Source organism: Tiliqua scincoides, chromosome 9 (genome assembly GCF_035046505.1).
Source record: "Tiliqua scincoides isolate rTilSci1 chromosome 9, rTilSci1.hap2, whole genome shotgun sequence".
Taxonomy (NCBI): domain Eukaryota; kingdom Metazoa; phylum Chordata; class Lepidosauria; order Squamata; family Scincidae; genus Tiliqua; species Tiliqua scincoides.
Window position 1 is genome coordinate 19,741,587 of NC_089829.1, and position 13,361 is coordinate 19,754,947.

At 46.1% G+C, this 13,361-nt stretch overlaps 1 protein-coding gene across 1 annotated transcript in view; it reads left to right on the plus strand.

Annotated features, from left to right (window-relative positions):
• The window catches only part of PEPD (peptidase D), a 183,662-nt gene that overhangs the window by 61,663 nt on the left and 108,638 nt on the right, over positions 1 to 13,361 (plus strand). The window contains exons 8-9 of the mRNA XM_066637314.1: positions 10,717 to 10,792; positions 12,746 to 12,792. Coding sequence (XP_066493411.1) covers positions 10,717 to 10,792; positions 12,746 to 12,792 — 123 coding nt within the window. The remainder of the gene's footprint in view (positions 1 to 10,716; positions 10,793 to 12,745; positions 12,793 to 13,361) is intronic.

Below are 13,361 nucleotides of genomic sequence, written 5' to 3' on the forward strand. Positions count from 1 at the left end.
GCTTCCTCACTACTGTAGCCAGTCATTGTCCCCCGGACAGTACCCTTTCCTTGGGGCATTGGTGTGGATAACAGGTCAAGGCAATGGGTGACTCAAGAGATGGGAGCAGGGAGGTTCGGTTCAAGACACCCTCCTCAGACTGCCTTACAAGGGGTGAGATGCACCATCCAAGGGAAGGAATGCCATGTTCTCCCATAATTGTGGAGGCTATCTAAAGCTTGGGACTTTCTCTTGAAGCAATATGCTGTCATTTACAAGAAAGCTACTTCTGTGTTGTGAGAAATTCATTTGTTGAAAGGTTCCCTGGCAGCCCCAAGCACCTGTATAGGGAGGGGGCTGCCTTCTGACTCTCTGAGGGATTCATGGCAGCCTTGCTTTGCAGTTGGGACGCATACATGTAACAGGGACTCCTCTACACAAGCCACTCTCAGTGCTGCCATAGGATGGGTAATTCTGGCCCATTTCATTTGTGCACTCTTAAAATGACATTTCAGCCATCAGAAAGCTGCCGCCAGCGTTAACACAGGTGGAGAGCATGGCTCAGTCACATTAAGAGTTCTGCTATAGTATAAACTCATTAGGAAAAGGAGGTTCAAGCCGCTTGGCCTCGTTTTAAGATCTTGAGAATTAATGAGACCCAGTTACTAGCAGAAGAAAATGGATGCTTGAACAGAATGGAAAATGGGGAGGAAAAAACTGTGTCAAGTGTTTAGAGCAATATGGTCTTAGTCACTGTTGCTCCATAAAACCACAACCTTATTCTGACAGCAGCTAGACTTGAGGCTGCCTAAAATCGGTGCATGGATCAGCCCAGTCAGTAGCTGGCTGCCAGGTATGCTGGATGCTTGGGAAGATGTTCATTTGGTGCCTTCCTGTTGGATATTTGGAGAGCCAGTGCCGTGTGGTGGCTACAAGACTCACTGTCAAATCTCATCCCAGCTGGCTTGAGGGGTGCAGGGTCACCATGTACTGGCTGCTGTGTCCAGTGCTCTGTCCCTGGGAAGAAGCCAAATGAGAGAGTTATAGTGGGGAAAACTTACCTGGGTGTAGGCTGTGGAAGGGTCCTTGATGCTTCTCCTCAAAGCTATGCCAGCTCTTTTGCTTACATAGCTCTGAGGACCCTGCTAGAGGCATGTCCTGCCCAGGATGGGGGTTCAGGGTACAGTGGTTGCTGGTTCTGCTGCTGCCCACCCAATCTGCCCTGATCCTTGTAGTGCTGGCACAGCCAGCATGAGTTGCAGATCAGCATTTCCTACTTCCTGGGTTCAAATCCCACTTCTATTATGAATTCCCTAGGTGGCCTTAAGCAAGATTTTTCCTTTTGAGTCTTGGTCTTTCCATCTGCAAAATGGGAGTAATAATATCTTACAGTAGTGCTTCCCAAACTGTGGGTTGGGACCCACTAGTGGGTTGTGAGCTGATTTTTGGTAGATCCTGAAAATTTTTTGAAACATTTAAAAAAAACAACACGCACACACAACACTTTGCAAGCACTCTTTGCCTGGTTTGCAGAAGAAAATTGTTAGCTGGTCTAGAGAGTAGAGCCACTGTAAAGCCCGAAGACAACATCTGAAGGTCACCAGTTAAAGATTACCGGAAGCTTCCATGTGTAGAAGGACCTTGAGGCTGACAAACTTAGTTGAGCTCTCTTGAGTGGGAGGCAAGAAGAAGGCTGCAGCTGTTTGTGAGCATGGGAGGCAACATGGCCAGAATGATGACCAGACAGAAAAAGATTCATTTGAAATGTGGTGTGTTCTTGAAAATCAGAACTTCTTTGTTTACTATAAAAACCCCCTTGGGGGTTTAGAGAAAGTCTGCCCATATAAACCGCCTTGAATCAAGTTAAGGAGCAATCCAATGGCCAGAAAGCAGCAGATTGTCTAGGGAAGGGCACCCACCCCACTCATCTCCACTGCTCCTCTTCCAGCTCTCTAGATTGGAAGAGGAAGTGGGAGCAGAGTAGAGGAGAGGAGAGTAGTGAATTAGAGTGGCCTGATGCTCTAGTCATTGCACTTCTCTCCTCCACGCTCTTTCAGGGCCCAGACTATCTGAGCCTTTGAAGGGAAGAAAACAGTATTTTTGAGCTGAGATGGCAACTGGTGCAGTTCCTCAGGGGTCACTGATATGTGACCCTTTCAGGACAGTTCGGCTGCCCAGCTGCGGATTCCAAGGTTTTCAAAGATAGCTTGGCCAAGAGGTTTCCAGACTGCACATTGGGGCACCTTCGTCATTTGTTTCCTGGAGAAAGAGGCAGCTTGTCTATCTTTGTGGCTGTTACATCCTGCTCTCCCAGGCAGCCGTGCAGCGAGTGCAGCGGACAATAATATTATTAGGTTTAGTTACAATGTGAAACAGTTACAGCTGTGTTTTTTCCCCCCATTTGAACTGTAACCCTGCTTCTCTCCTTGCAAAAGTAGCACGGTTACAACTGGTGACCTTCCTTTACAGTTGCCTGTCTTTTTTTTTTTTTTTTAACACCACAATATCCAAAACTGGATGTGTTGCTAGATAATTTGCCTCATGCACCACTGGTGGCTTCCATATTCCTGCAGTTTCATGTTTAAGTTGATTAAGGTGAATGTGGAGAATAGCTTGTTTCTGTTGCTACCATAATTCATTTGTGGCAGCGTTTATGGCTAATAATGCATGAGGAGAAAATGAGAGGCTGGCACGAGAGTGTAACTGGGATAATTGAAGTGTAGTGTTGACGAGGCGGGAAGCCTTGGGTTTCTTACGCCTGAAGTTAAAGAAAGCAACATGTGTGTTTGTGTACATTTGCTATTACCTACACGTTTCCAGAAAATCTGTTTGGCAGGGGCCCAAGAACTGCATCTAGATAACAAGCGGGGGGAGGGGGGGAGAGAGAGAGAGAAAGAGAGAGAGAGTGTTCAGCATTCAACATCAGCCTGTGGCAAAAGCTGCTTCTAAAACTGGGCAGAGCTGGGAAAACAGTTTGGAGACCTGAGCTCCAATCTGTAGGGCAGCGTTTTTCAACTGCTGTGCCGCATCACACTAGCGTGCCGTGAGGCTGCCTCAGGTGTGCCGCGAGATCAGAGCAGACAGGCAGCAGCCACGCACACAGGGGAAGCTGCTGCTTTGAGCAGGCAGGCAGGCAGCCAGCGAAGGATCTGGTCACGGCTGCTGTCGCTTGCTCCTGCTCCAGACAAAGGCTGCAACCCAATCCTGATTTACCTGGAAGTAAGCCCCATTGACTATTATGGGGCTTACTTCTGAGTAGACACACCTAGGATTGGGTAGTAAGTTCTTGCCTCCTCTTTCTGTGCATGCTGATTGGGCGACCAGAGAAGCTTGGAGGAGGTCCTGGCGGGTGGAGTGAGTGAGAAGGTGGGAGTCAGGAGCAGGCAAGCAGGTATGAAGCGAGTGAGTCTGCTACCAGCCTAAGAACTGGCTGGCTCAAAGGGTCCTGGATAGTCCCTTTTCCTTGCCGCAGTTTGCCTGCAACTCCCCAAAGTGACCCCCTCTGCATTGCCTTTTGCCTTTTAGGGGAAGGGCATTGGGTCCCAATCCTCTCCATACTTACCTGGGAGTAAGCCCCATTGACTATAATGGGACTTACTTCTGAGTAGACATGCCTAGGATTGGGCTTTTTGTCACACTTTTTTTTTTTCTTAAATACAGGAGCAGGCAATTGGCACTTCTCCCCACCGCACTCCCTCCCACAGGCACTTGCCCCCCAAATCTCATAACTGCAGTCAGCACCTCTTTTACTGTCCCTCCCTTCACTCCTCCGCACCTTCCAAAGGTTCAGAATCACTTGCTTCAAGTTCTCTCTTCCCCCCACTCCAGCTGAATCCTGTAGTTGTTTCACTCATGTCTCTTCATTGCCCCTCACCCCACAGCTCTCCTGTGTGCTCAATCTGACCTCTATTTCCCAGCACTTTCTCGCATAACACTTTAATAACATTTTTCATCCTTTTCACAATCACATATCCTTTCCTCTCCAAGTTTCTTGTGAGTTTCTTTGTCATGTTATAATATAATTGTAATGTAGTGATTTAATGTAGGTAAAAAACTGGTAGTGTGCCTTGACAATTTTAGTGCCTTGTCGGTGTGCCGTGAGCTGAAAAAGGTTGCAAATGGCTACTGTAGGGCAAGGGCAGAACTTTTCCAGTGCAAGCTCTGCTATGCAAATATTTTATTTATTGAAAGCTTTCCCCCCTTGCCCTTCCTGACGGGTGTCACTGCAAGACGTCTTGCAAAAGATGAAAAAGGCGCCCAAAGAATTACAGTGCGATATAAAAACAAATGCTACCAAAGATGTAAATAATTAAAGCCACAGATAAAATAAAGTATACCTAGCTGACAAAAAGCAACTTCAAAGGTGACACAGATTTTCAGTTCAGTTTTTAAAAACAAAGAAGGGACCAAGTGAGTCCCTCTGGGGATGCAGTTGCAGAATCACAGCTCTGCCACGGAGAAGTTCCTGTTCTGGTGCCAACCAGTGGAATCTCAGTCAGTGAGCAGGGCTCGCATGGCTATATGGGGGTTCAGGCAGGTTTGTGTTAATAGGTCTTCATTTCATAGCCTGTCTTCCAAAATATGGCAGCATGCCCCAACATTGATATACTAAAAAAAGAAGAAAAGCAGAGTCTCTTTTGAGTTATAGAAACTTCCCTTCCTGGTATCTGTCCTGGAAGCCCGTCTTCCTTGTTAGAAACGGCCAGTAGGAAATGGCTGACAAGTCCATATCCTCTCCTTGCCTGAAGACCGAGATGCTTGTTGCACATTAAAGCATGTGCTTGGAGCTGATGACATTTGTTCGTCTCTAAATAGCAGTTGCAAGGGGGAATATGGCCAGATAGGGTCTGTAGTGGAAGCAAAGGATTAGAACCGCTTTCCTACAGTCCCAGTTTGGATCTCCCATCCACCCACCCATCCCCAGTAGCTGCTATTTTGAGAGCAAAAATTGAGTGGCTCCAAGCATGTGCTTAACCTAAAGTGTCATTTAACCTTGAGCCCAAGAAGCTCTTTGAATCTTGATGCTTAGGTTTATTTCTTGTGTTTGCTGTGTGGAGAAGCTGCATGCTACTGCAAAAAAAAAAAAAAAGCCACATACATGTAGGCGTGTGAAACTGCTTTCTTTGGAGCCCGTCTCTTGGTGCATCTATCTCAGCACTCCCTTCAATGGCTGGCATTGACTCTTCACGACCCCTCCACAACAGGTCTTGGTGTTTTTTCCAGCCTTAACTGAATGTTCAGCAAATGGTTGCGCCTTAGCCCTCCTACATGTAAGGTTGGTGCTCAGCCACCAACTTTTTCCTTTATTATTATTAACTGGACCTCACTGCAATCCTGGACATTCCTACTTAGAAGTAAGTCCTGTTGTGTTCATTTTGGGGTGTAGATCTTGGGGTGGTGGTGGACAGGTCGATGAAAGTGTCGACCCAATGTGTGGCGGCAGTGAAGAAGGCCAATTCTATGCTTGGGATCATTAGGAAGGGTATTGAGAACAAAACTGCTAATATTATAATGCCGTTGTACAAATCTATGGTAAGGCCACAGCTGGAGTATTGTGTCCAGTTCTGTTCGCCGCATCTCAAAAAAGACATAGTGGAAATGGAAAAGGTGCAAAAGAGAGCAACTAAGATGATTGGGGCTGGGGCACTTTCCTTATGAGGAAAGGCTACGGCGTTTGGGCCTCTACAGCCTAGAAAAGAGACGCCTGAGGGGGGACATGATTGAGACATACAAAATTATGCAGGGGATGGACAGAGTGGATAGGGAGATGCTCTTTACACTCTCACATAATACCAGAACCAGGGGATATCCACTAAAATTGAGTGTTGGGCGGGTTAGGACAGACAAAAGAAAATATTTCTTTACTCAGCGTGTGGTCGGTCTGTGGAACTCCTTGCCACAGGATGTGGTGCTGGCGTCTAGCCTAGACGCCTTTAAAAGGGGATTGGACAAGTTTCTGGAGGAAAAATCCATTACGGGGTACAAGCCATGATGTGTATCTGCAACCTCCTGATTTTAGAAATGGGTTATGTCAGAATGCCAGATGCAAGGGAGGGCACCAGGATGAGGTCTCTTGTTATCTGGTATGCTCCCTGGGGCATTTGGTGGGCCACTGTGAGATACAGGAAGCTGGACTAGATGGGCCTATGGCCTGATCCAGTGGGGCTGTTCTTATGTTCATTTGGCCTTACTTTGAGGAAAGTATGTATAGAATTGCAGTCTAAATTTCAGAAGCTGCACCCTGCAGAATACCAATGAGAAGTGAGAGTGAGGGAGTCCTCTTGACCCACAATCTCTAGTTATTTTATTTATTTAGCAAATTTCTACCCTGCTTTATCTCTCTGAAGGGCATTCAAAGTGGTTTGTAACGTAAAATCACAGTAGAAACAGTAAAAAAACCCCCATAAAATAGAGTAAAAAACTATAAACATTAAAACTACTCAACAAGGCAGCATTAAAAGTATCACATCAAACCAGTGGTTTTCATACTGTGGATGGGGACTTACCAGCGGGTCACAACCTCATTTTTGGCGTGTCGCAAAACTGACAGCTGACAAGGAAAATGTATTGAGCCCTATGGAAAGCCAACCTGAGCCACACATGCATATTTACTGGCAAGTTGATGAATGTGTCTCGGCTCTTATCAAAGGCTAGGCAAAGGGGAATGCAGTGGTAGCAGGGCCACCAGCATGGTCCTGATCCGATGCACGTGGAGCTCAACAAACACTCCAGAAGGTGCCCCCCCCCAAATGGTAAAAAGGATAAAAGCGACTGGTAAAGTGAAACAATTTTTTAGGCTCATAAAGCTAGGTGAGTCCTGATAGCGTGCCATTTTAAAAAGTGGGTCCTGAAGCTAAAAAATTTGGGAACCATTGCATTAGACCAAAGACATAATGCATAAGCTTGCAGTAACAGGAAACAAAGGCGAAGACACATAACATCTATCCCACATTTTAAAAAACCAACAATATCCAAAATTTAAAAAAAAAACCTGAACTCAGAAGTCTGATCTAAATAACCTTTTTTTAGAGGCTTTCCGGTGCAGCCTAAGGAGGAAGCAGTTTTTAAGCTAAGAGGGAGGTGCCCCTACTGAGAAGGCCCTATTCCTTCCTGTCACCCCCCCCCCCCGAGGACCTCCTTAGGCCCATAGTTATGGGCTTCCCAGAGGCATCTGGCAGGATACTGGACTAGATGGGGCTTTGGTCCAGATGCAGGAAGGCTTTTCTTATTAGGGGGCAATCTATTTACTGTGTTGGTGGGCTTGCACAAAGTCAGATGGTGCATGTAGCCCCCTTGTATGACAAAATAGTTCTTAAGCACATAGGCACAGCATGATAATTGCTACAAAAGAAAAAAAAAAGATTTGAAGTGAAAAATGGAATGCATTCCTATAGCAGTTCTTTTTGGCCATGGCCAGCGAGAGACACTTCAGGAAAGGCAAGCTGTTTCAAAACAATGAAGAAAGTGTTTCGCTTGTGTTATGCATCATCATTTGCTGCTATAAAGAGTAGCTCTGTGACACTCAGAGGTCTTGCACATGCAACATACGACCCCATAGCTGTTTGCCATGAGGTTCTGAAAACCTTTAGTTGGCTTGTTTCCCTGCTTCCATCAGGGTGAGATTATCCCTCAGTGGCTCCCTGACTACCCCATCATGTCTGCAAGTTACTACAGTAATGACACCCCCCTCACTCTCTCTCTAAATCATTTTGTCAAGACTAGAAACATAATCAAGAAGAAAAGACACCAGAGTAAATAGGATCCCAGTTGAAATCTGGCCATTTATCTGAAAATCAGCTCTGCAGGCAGGCAGGCAGGAACACCTCTTTCTCTGCCAAGGCACTGGCTTTGTAATTGCTGCTGGATCAAAATGGGAAGGAGAAAAACTTTTGAAAAGTGTTGTGATAGGCCTGAGTATGGGAGGCGGTGTTGTGCTCCCTCTAGGAGAGGAGGAGACGGGTGGATGAATGATCAGAGAGGTCTGTGTTGGCCCAGTGCAGTCCAAGACTTCCCAGTCGCTGAAGCAGCATATGAATTTAGAACAGGCAAAAGAAAATATTTCTTTATCCAGCCTGTGGTTAGCCTGTGGAACTCCTTGCCAAAGGATGTGGTGATGGCACCTGGCCTAGATGCCTTTAAAAGGGGATTGGATAATTTTGTGGAGGAATGTTCCACCACAGGTTACAAGCCATGATGGGTATACCTCTGGTTGTAGACATAGTCTATATCTGAATGCTTCCTGAGGCATCTGGTGGGTCATTAAGAGATTCAGGAAGCTGGACTAGATGGGCCTCTCTGGCCTAATCCAGTAGGGCTGTTCTTATGATATACCACCCCTCCCTTGCCCAGCAGTTTGCCAGCCTGCCTCTGTTGCTCTTTCTTCTGGTCTTTATGCTCTGTGGAATTGGAAAGGAAGAAAGGAATAATGGCCTCCCTGCTTGCTTGTCTGTTAAAGCAAGAGACGCACACAAATTGCAAGAGGCTGTGTGCCTGCTTGTTTGGTTAAAGCAGCGGTTGCCAAACACACAACTGCTGTGCTCAGGGGAAAAAACAGACCCTGCTTGGACCAGCGCTTACTGTACTGGCACGATGCTCACAAGTAGCCCACCTGCTTGCCACAGAGCGATGCTCTGGGCTGTCGCGTTTGTAGCCCACTGCCCCAGCAGGCTTTGTGCCCAGATTTCTGGGCAGACATGACTGCGCGGAGGTCGCAATACAGCAGCTGGGTAGGCTTCTTGTGAGCAATATGCCTGAACGGTAACTGCTGCTCACAGCGGGGAGGGCTTCAGCGTTGTGCCGGATGTGGCTTGCGGGCCATAATTTAGCGAACGCTGGGTTAAAGCAAGAGACATCTCACGTGACTGTGATGAACATACACAAAGGTAGTAGCGGCGTGAGGCACAGGGAACTGTGGATAAATGGATCCTGGATCGCCTGCAGTTGGAACCATTCATGTAATAAAGCTTTAACCTGTAATTAAAAATAAGCAATGAGGGAACCAAATGGGACCCATTCAGGGCAGAACATAGTGGAAAGGGACCTATTTTACTTAGCAGTCCTCCTCTTGCCAGTGAAAAGATGAGAGAGTCTAAGGCCGCCTGCTGAGTTTGTAACAGGGGTGAGATTTAACCTGGGGGCTTCCTGATTCTTATCTCAGTCTCTTCAGCTGCAACCAGCTCTCCTTCAGAGATGTGCAGGTTTCAGATTTCTGTTGCACCTCATCCAGAGGTTCATAAATTTAATACAGCTCTAAGCCAAAACAATGTGTTGGGATATATTTTTTCCCCTCTGTCTGCTGCCTTCATGAAGCTTTTTGCTGTGGTAACCCAAAGGAGTTGATAGCTTTCGGCAAGAGTTCATTCATATTCAATTACTGCATTGGACTTTTCAATCTTACAAAAAAATGGCAAGAAGCCAACCTGCGGGAGCACCTTGCGTCACCTTAGAAACACCCAATGCTGAGAACTGGGGAAATGGGGGGGGGGGTATGCAAATAGTTAAATTCCTAGCTGACTCAACCAGAGAGGGAATGTTGTGATTCAGTGTCTAACCCAAGGGGAAGGAGCAACCGATCAGCAATGGTTCAGAAACTGCTTGTCAATTATAGATGCACATGGAAACATATTAGAACAGCCCTGCCCCATTTCAAGAAGGACGGCCTAATTGGCCCAGAGCATTTTTACCCTGAAATGTGAGCCTCTCTGTGGTCAGTGAGACTCACCCCACAGAATGAGATTGCAGCCTTCAGAGGAAGTCTTCACTCAGAGCAATTCTTTCTTTTGACACTGTGATAGTGTACGTAGTTAGCCAGGGACAGGGTGCATGGAGCTTCCTTTAGGAGCTTCAGGCAGGCTCTGTTAAAAGCAGTTCCTTGCAGAACTAAACCTTCCAAAGCGTGAAATATGTTGAGTTTTTCAGTATGTGTTTGTTTGCTCTTACTATGCCACTCCTACGTTTCTTTGGAAGACAGTGAGGATTTCTTTTGCCTCAGGCCAGACTGTCCAGTTCCCTTTTTCAAAGCTGCCCAAGCTAGTGCCCATCACTATGTCTTGTTGCAAGGAATTCCACAGACTAATTATGCACTGTACCTCCTCATACCCTTCCTACAGTAACAACCCTCAACACGCCCTGGGGCAAAAAGTCTGCGCTACTGCCCCCCCATACTTACCCATTGCAATGGAGCCTCGCATGGCATTAGAGATGACTTTGAAAGTCTTCTGAGGCTTCCCACACAGTCTTAAATAGTACTTCTGGGAGACTGGAAGTACTGTTTGAGACTGTGTTGGAAGCATCAGAAGGCTTTCTGAGAGGTCTGCAGTGCCATGTGGGTATGGTGCTCAGGGCATTTACCCCCCTGTCCCCCCTTCAGACCCCCCACTGCCATCATAAATCTCCTTTCCTCAGTTTTCTACTTCTTCCCACTTGGATGTGACACAAACTTCCTCCTGTCCCCAGCTTTGTGAGTGTTTGGCTAAACTCAGACATAATGGCCTTGCAAGTACATAGTTTTCAGCTCATCCTACTTCAGCAGAATTAATGCCGGCAAAATATTTCATTTCCTACTGTCCTTTATTTGCTGCAATCTCATAATAGCCTCTTACTGTGGAAGCACGCCTAGCCTGCTCTTGGTTTGCCAATTAAGTTACCTAGGTACTCTTTGTGCTCCCGACTTAATCATTGCCGAGCTGTAGGGAGAACGACTAACCGGATTTTCCTTTTCCTGTGTTCCTTTTGAAGCCGCGTGATTAAGACGGACATGGAGTTGGAAGTCCTCCGCTACACCAATAAAATTTCCAGTGAAGCTCATAAAGAGGTAATGGATCTTTTACAGATGATAATTTTTTTGCTCTTTGTGTAACAGTAGTTTGCAGAGAATGTTCCCAGCTACCTGAATTGCTTAGTAATGAAGTAATGGAAGAACTGGATGGAATTAGGAAGATAATGTCCTTCCTTAATAGAACCCTGTAATGCACCTTGTGTTGCCCTTGGAACTGCTGTAGGCAGGTAGGGAGCAAAGTGGCTTCTGTTGTGAGGCTGGGATTGGAGGAGACCCTCTTTACAGCAGTTGGTTTACTTGGCACCGTGCAAAATTGCCCCATTGTGGGCAGTTCCTGATTCCAAGAATATGCCTCTGGGCACCAGTTGCTGGAGGAGGACAGCAATGGGAGATGCTTCGTGCCCTGATTGTGGGTTTTTTTCAGAGACATCTGATTGGTTACTCTGGGTTTCTGTGGACCTTGGGCCTGATCCCACAGCAGACTTCTTACTCCCTTTCACAGAAGGACACGGTTCACACATGTTTTATCACAGTTCATGTTTTACACAGTTCATGTTTTATCACTTTAGTGCAGCCTTAGGTGGTGACTTGCACTTGTGAATCAGTCACTGCAGATATAATGCTGTATTCCCTGCACACTATTATTTCTCCTCCGAAGCCATGCTTTTCAATGGTCAGTCCACACATTCCGTGATGACGCATCAAGGAAACCATATATAGGAATGTATGGAGCTGCCTTCTGCTGAGCCTGACTACTGGTCCATCTAGCTACGTATTGTCTGACTGTAGAGTTTCAAAGAGGGATATCTTAAAGCCCTGCTTGGAGAAGCCTTTGGAGACCTTCTGCATGCATATGAAATGCTCTGTTATTGAGCTATGGCTAGTTCCTCAAGCATGTCTGAATGGGGCAATGAGGCACCCCCTGGTTTGAGTTTGAAAAGAGTTTTCTCTACTGTCTGGAAAAGTCTTGCATTTATAACATATGCACAAATTTAGGCCATGGTTGCAGCACCACTCGATGTTTCGGGGCATGTGTGCACCTGGAATGGCCAAGTCTCTATTTTGCTCAGTGTATCAGGGAAGGACAAACATGCAAACTGTGACAGCCAAAATAGGTTTGTTCATACATTGCCTGGTCACTATGGATATTTTCCATTTGCAAAAATGTGCATGCACCAGTCACTGGCCAGGATCCAGAGAGCAGCTTTAGAAGTGCCCAGGGGGCTTGCCCAATGGGATCTTTACTCTTTTCCTTTAAGCAACAGCCGCCCCCCCCCCCGCTATATGCCAAATTGCTTTTCACACTTTTGTCAGTTTCAGAAAAGGTTTGCCATGCAGCATATGAAGTGTGGCTGTCCAAGGGAAGCAAATCTGAGGGTCTTTGGGGTGTGTGGAACTGAATTGCACAGTTCTTTGGAACCAGATCAATGCGTGCAAATTAAAAAATGGTAGGTAGCTGTTCTGGTCCATGTGGGTGGAGGGGTCAAACGGCCACATTCTGGTAATACGTTTATTGGGACAAGGCAAGATAAATGCAGAGTCTGAAGCAAGCGTTCAAGTTTTCTAGAGCTCTTCATCAGAGGATATTCAGCAAAGCAAAAAGAAGGGGGGGGAGAGGGCATGTCAGATTCTTCCAAGTCCGCAGCAATGGTCCTGAGAGTTGAGTACAGGAGGAGTGAATTATATTGGCCTCAACAGGTCCTAGATAGGATCTCAGTTTGCACCTGGGGTTTTTGAGAAGGTGCAGTATTTGATAACTGATTCCCCACTTTCTGAGTATGATGACCTGTTGCATGATCTCACATGTGCGAACATATGAACCTGAGAACATGTCCAGTAGGTAGTGTTTTCATGTGTGTTTTCCTTCCAAATTGCCTTGATTCCCCCCAAGTGTATGTGAAATATTGCCATGTGGAAGTTGTTTGGGAGCTCCTCTGCTAGTCATGCATGATTTCCTAATTAGGGTGCCTCTTATGTTTGTGTCAACAGGTGATGAAGGCCGTCAAGACAGGCATGAAGGAGTATGAGCTGGAGAGGTAAGTACCTTTTCGATACCTATGGGAAAGTTATGGAAAAGGGTTCTGTTAACAGGAAGCGCAACCAACGAAGCCCAGTGACACTGATTTAATGGCAATTACATGAGCTCCTTTTGAAGCTGTGTTGGACATATTATTTTATTATACCAAAGGCATTTCATTCGTGTTATGCAGTGGGTCTTGATTACTTTTAGGTATGGTTTAAAGCAATATAATTCTCTTTGCAGACTCTTATGTAATTTACAGAAACTGTACCTAATAGCCATTATTATTGCTTGATGGCATCCAATAAAGTAGCTTTTTATGGGTGCAAATATCACAGTTTGGCCTGTTCCGTACATGAGTATTTATGGGCACTATAAAATGTCCTGGAGTGTGCCGTTGGATCTCTGCTGTAGCTTGAGGAAATATCGCTGGGTTTATGTATTACAGTTCCAGTTTGCTGTGTCACTTTCCATAATGATAGTTCTAGTTCAGCTCCTTTGCAGTCCTGCCCTTGTCCACATCGCTTGCCCTCTTGAAGGCACACATGCTGCACAGTGTGGACCAAGTCTGAATTCACAGTGTCA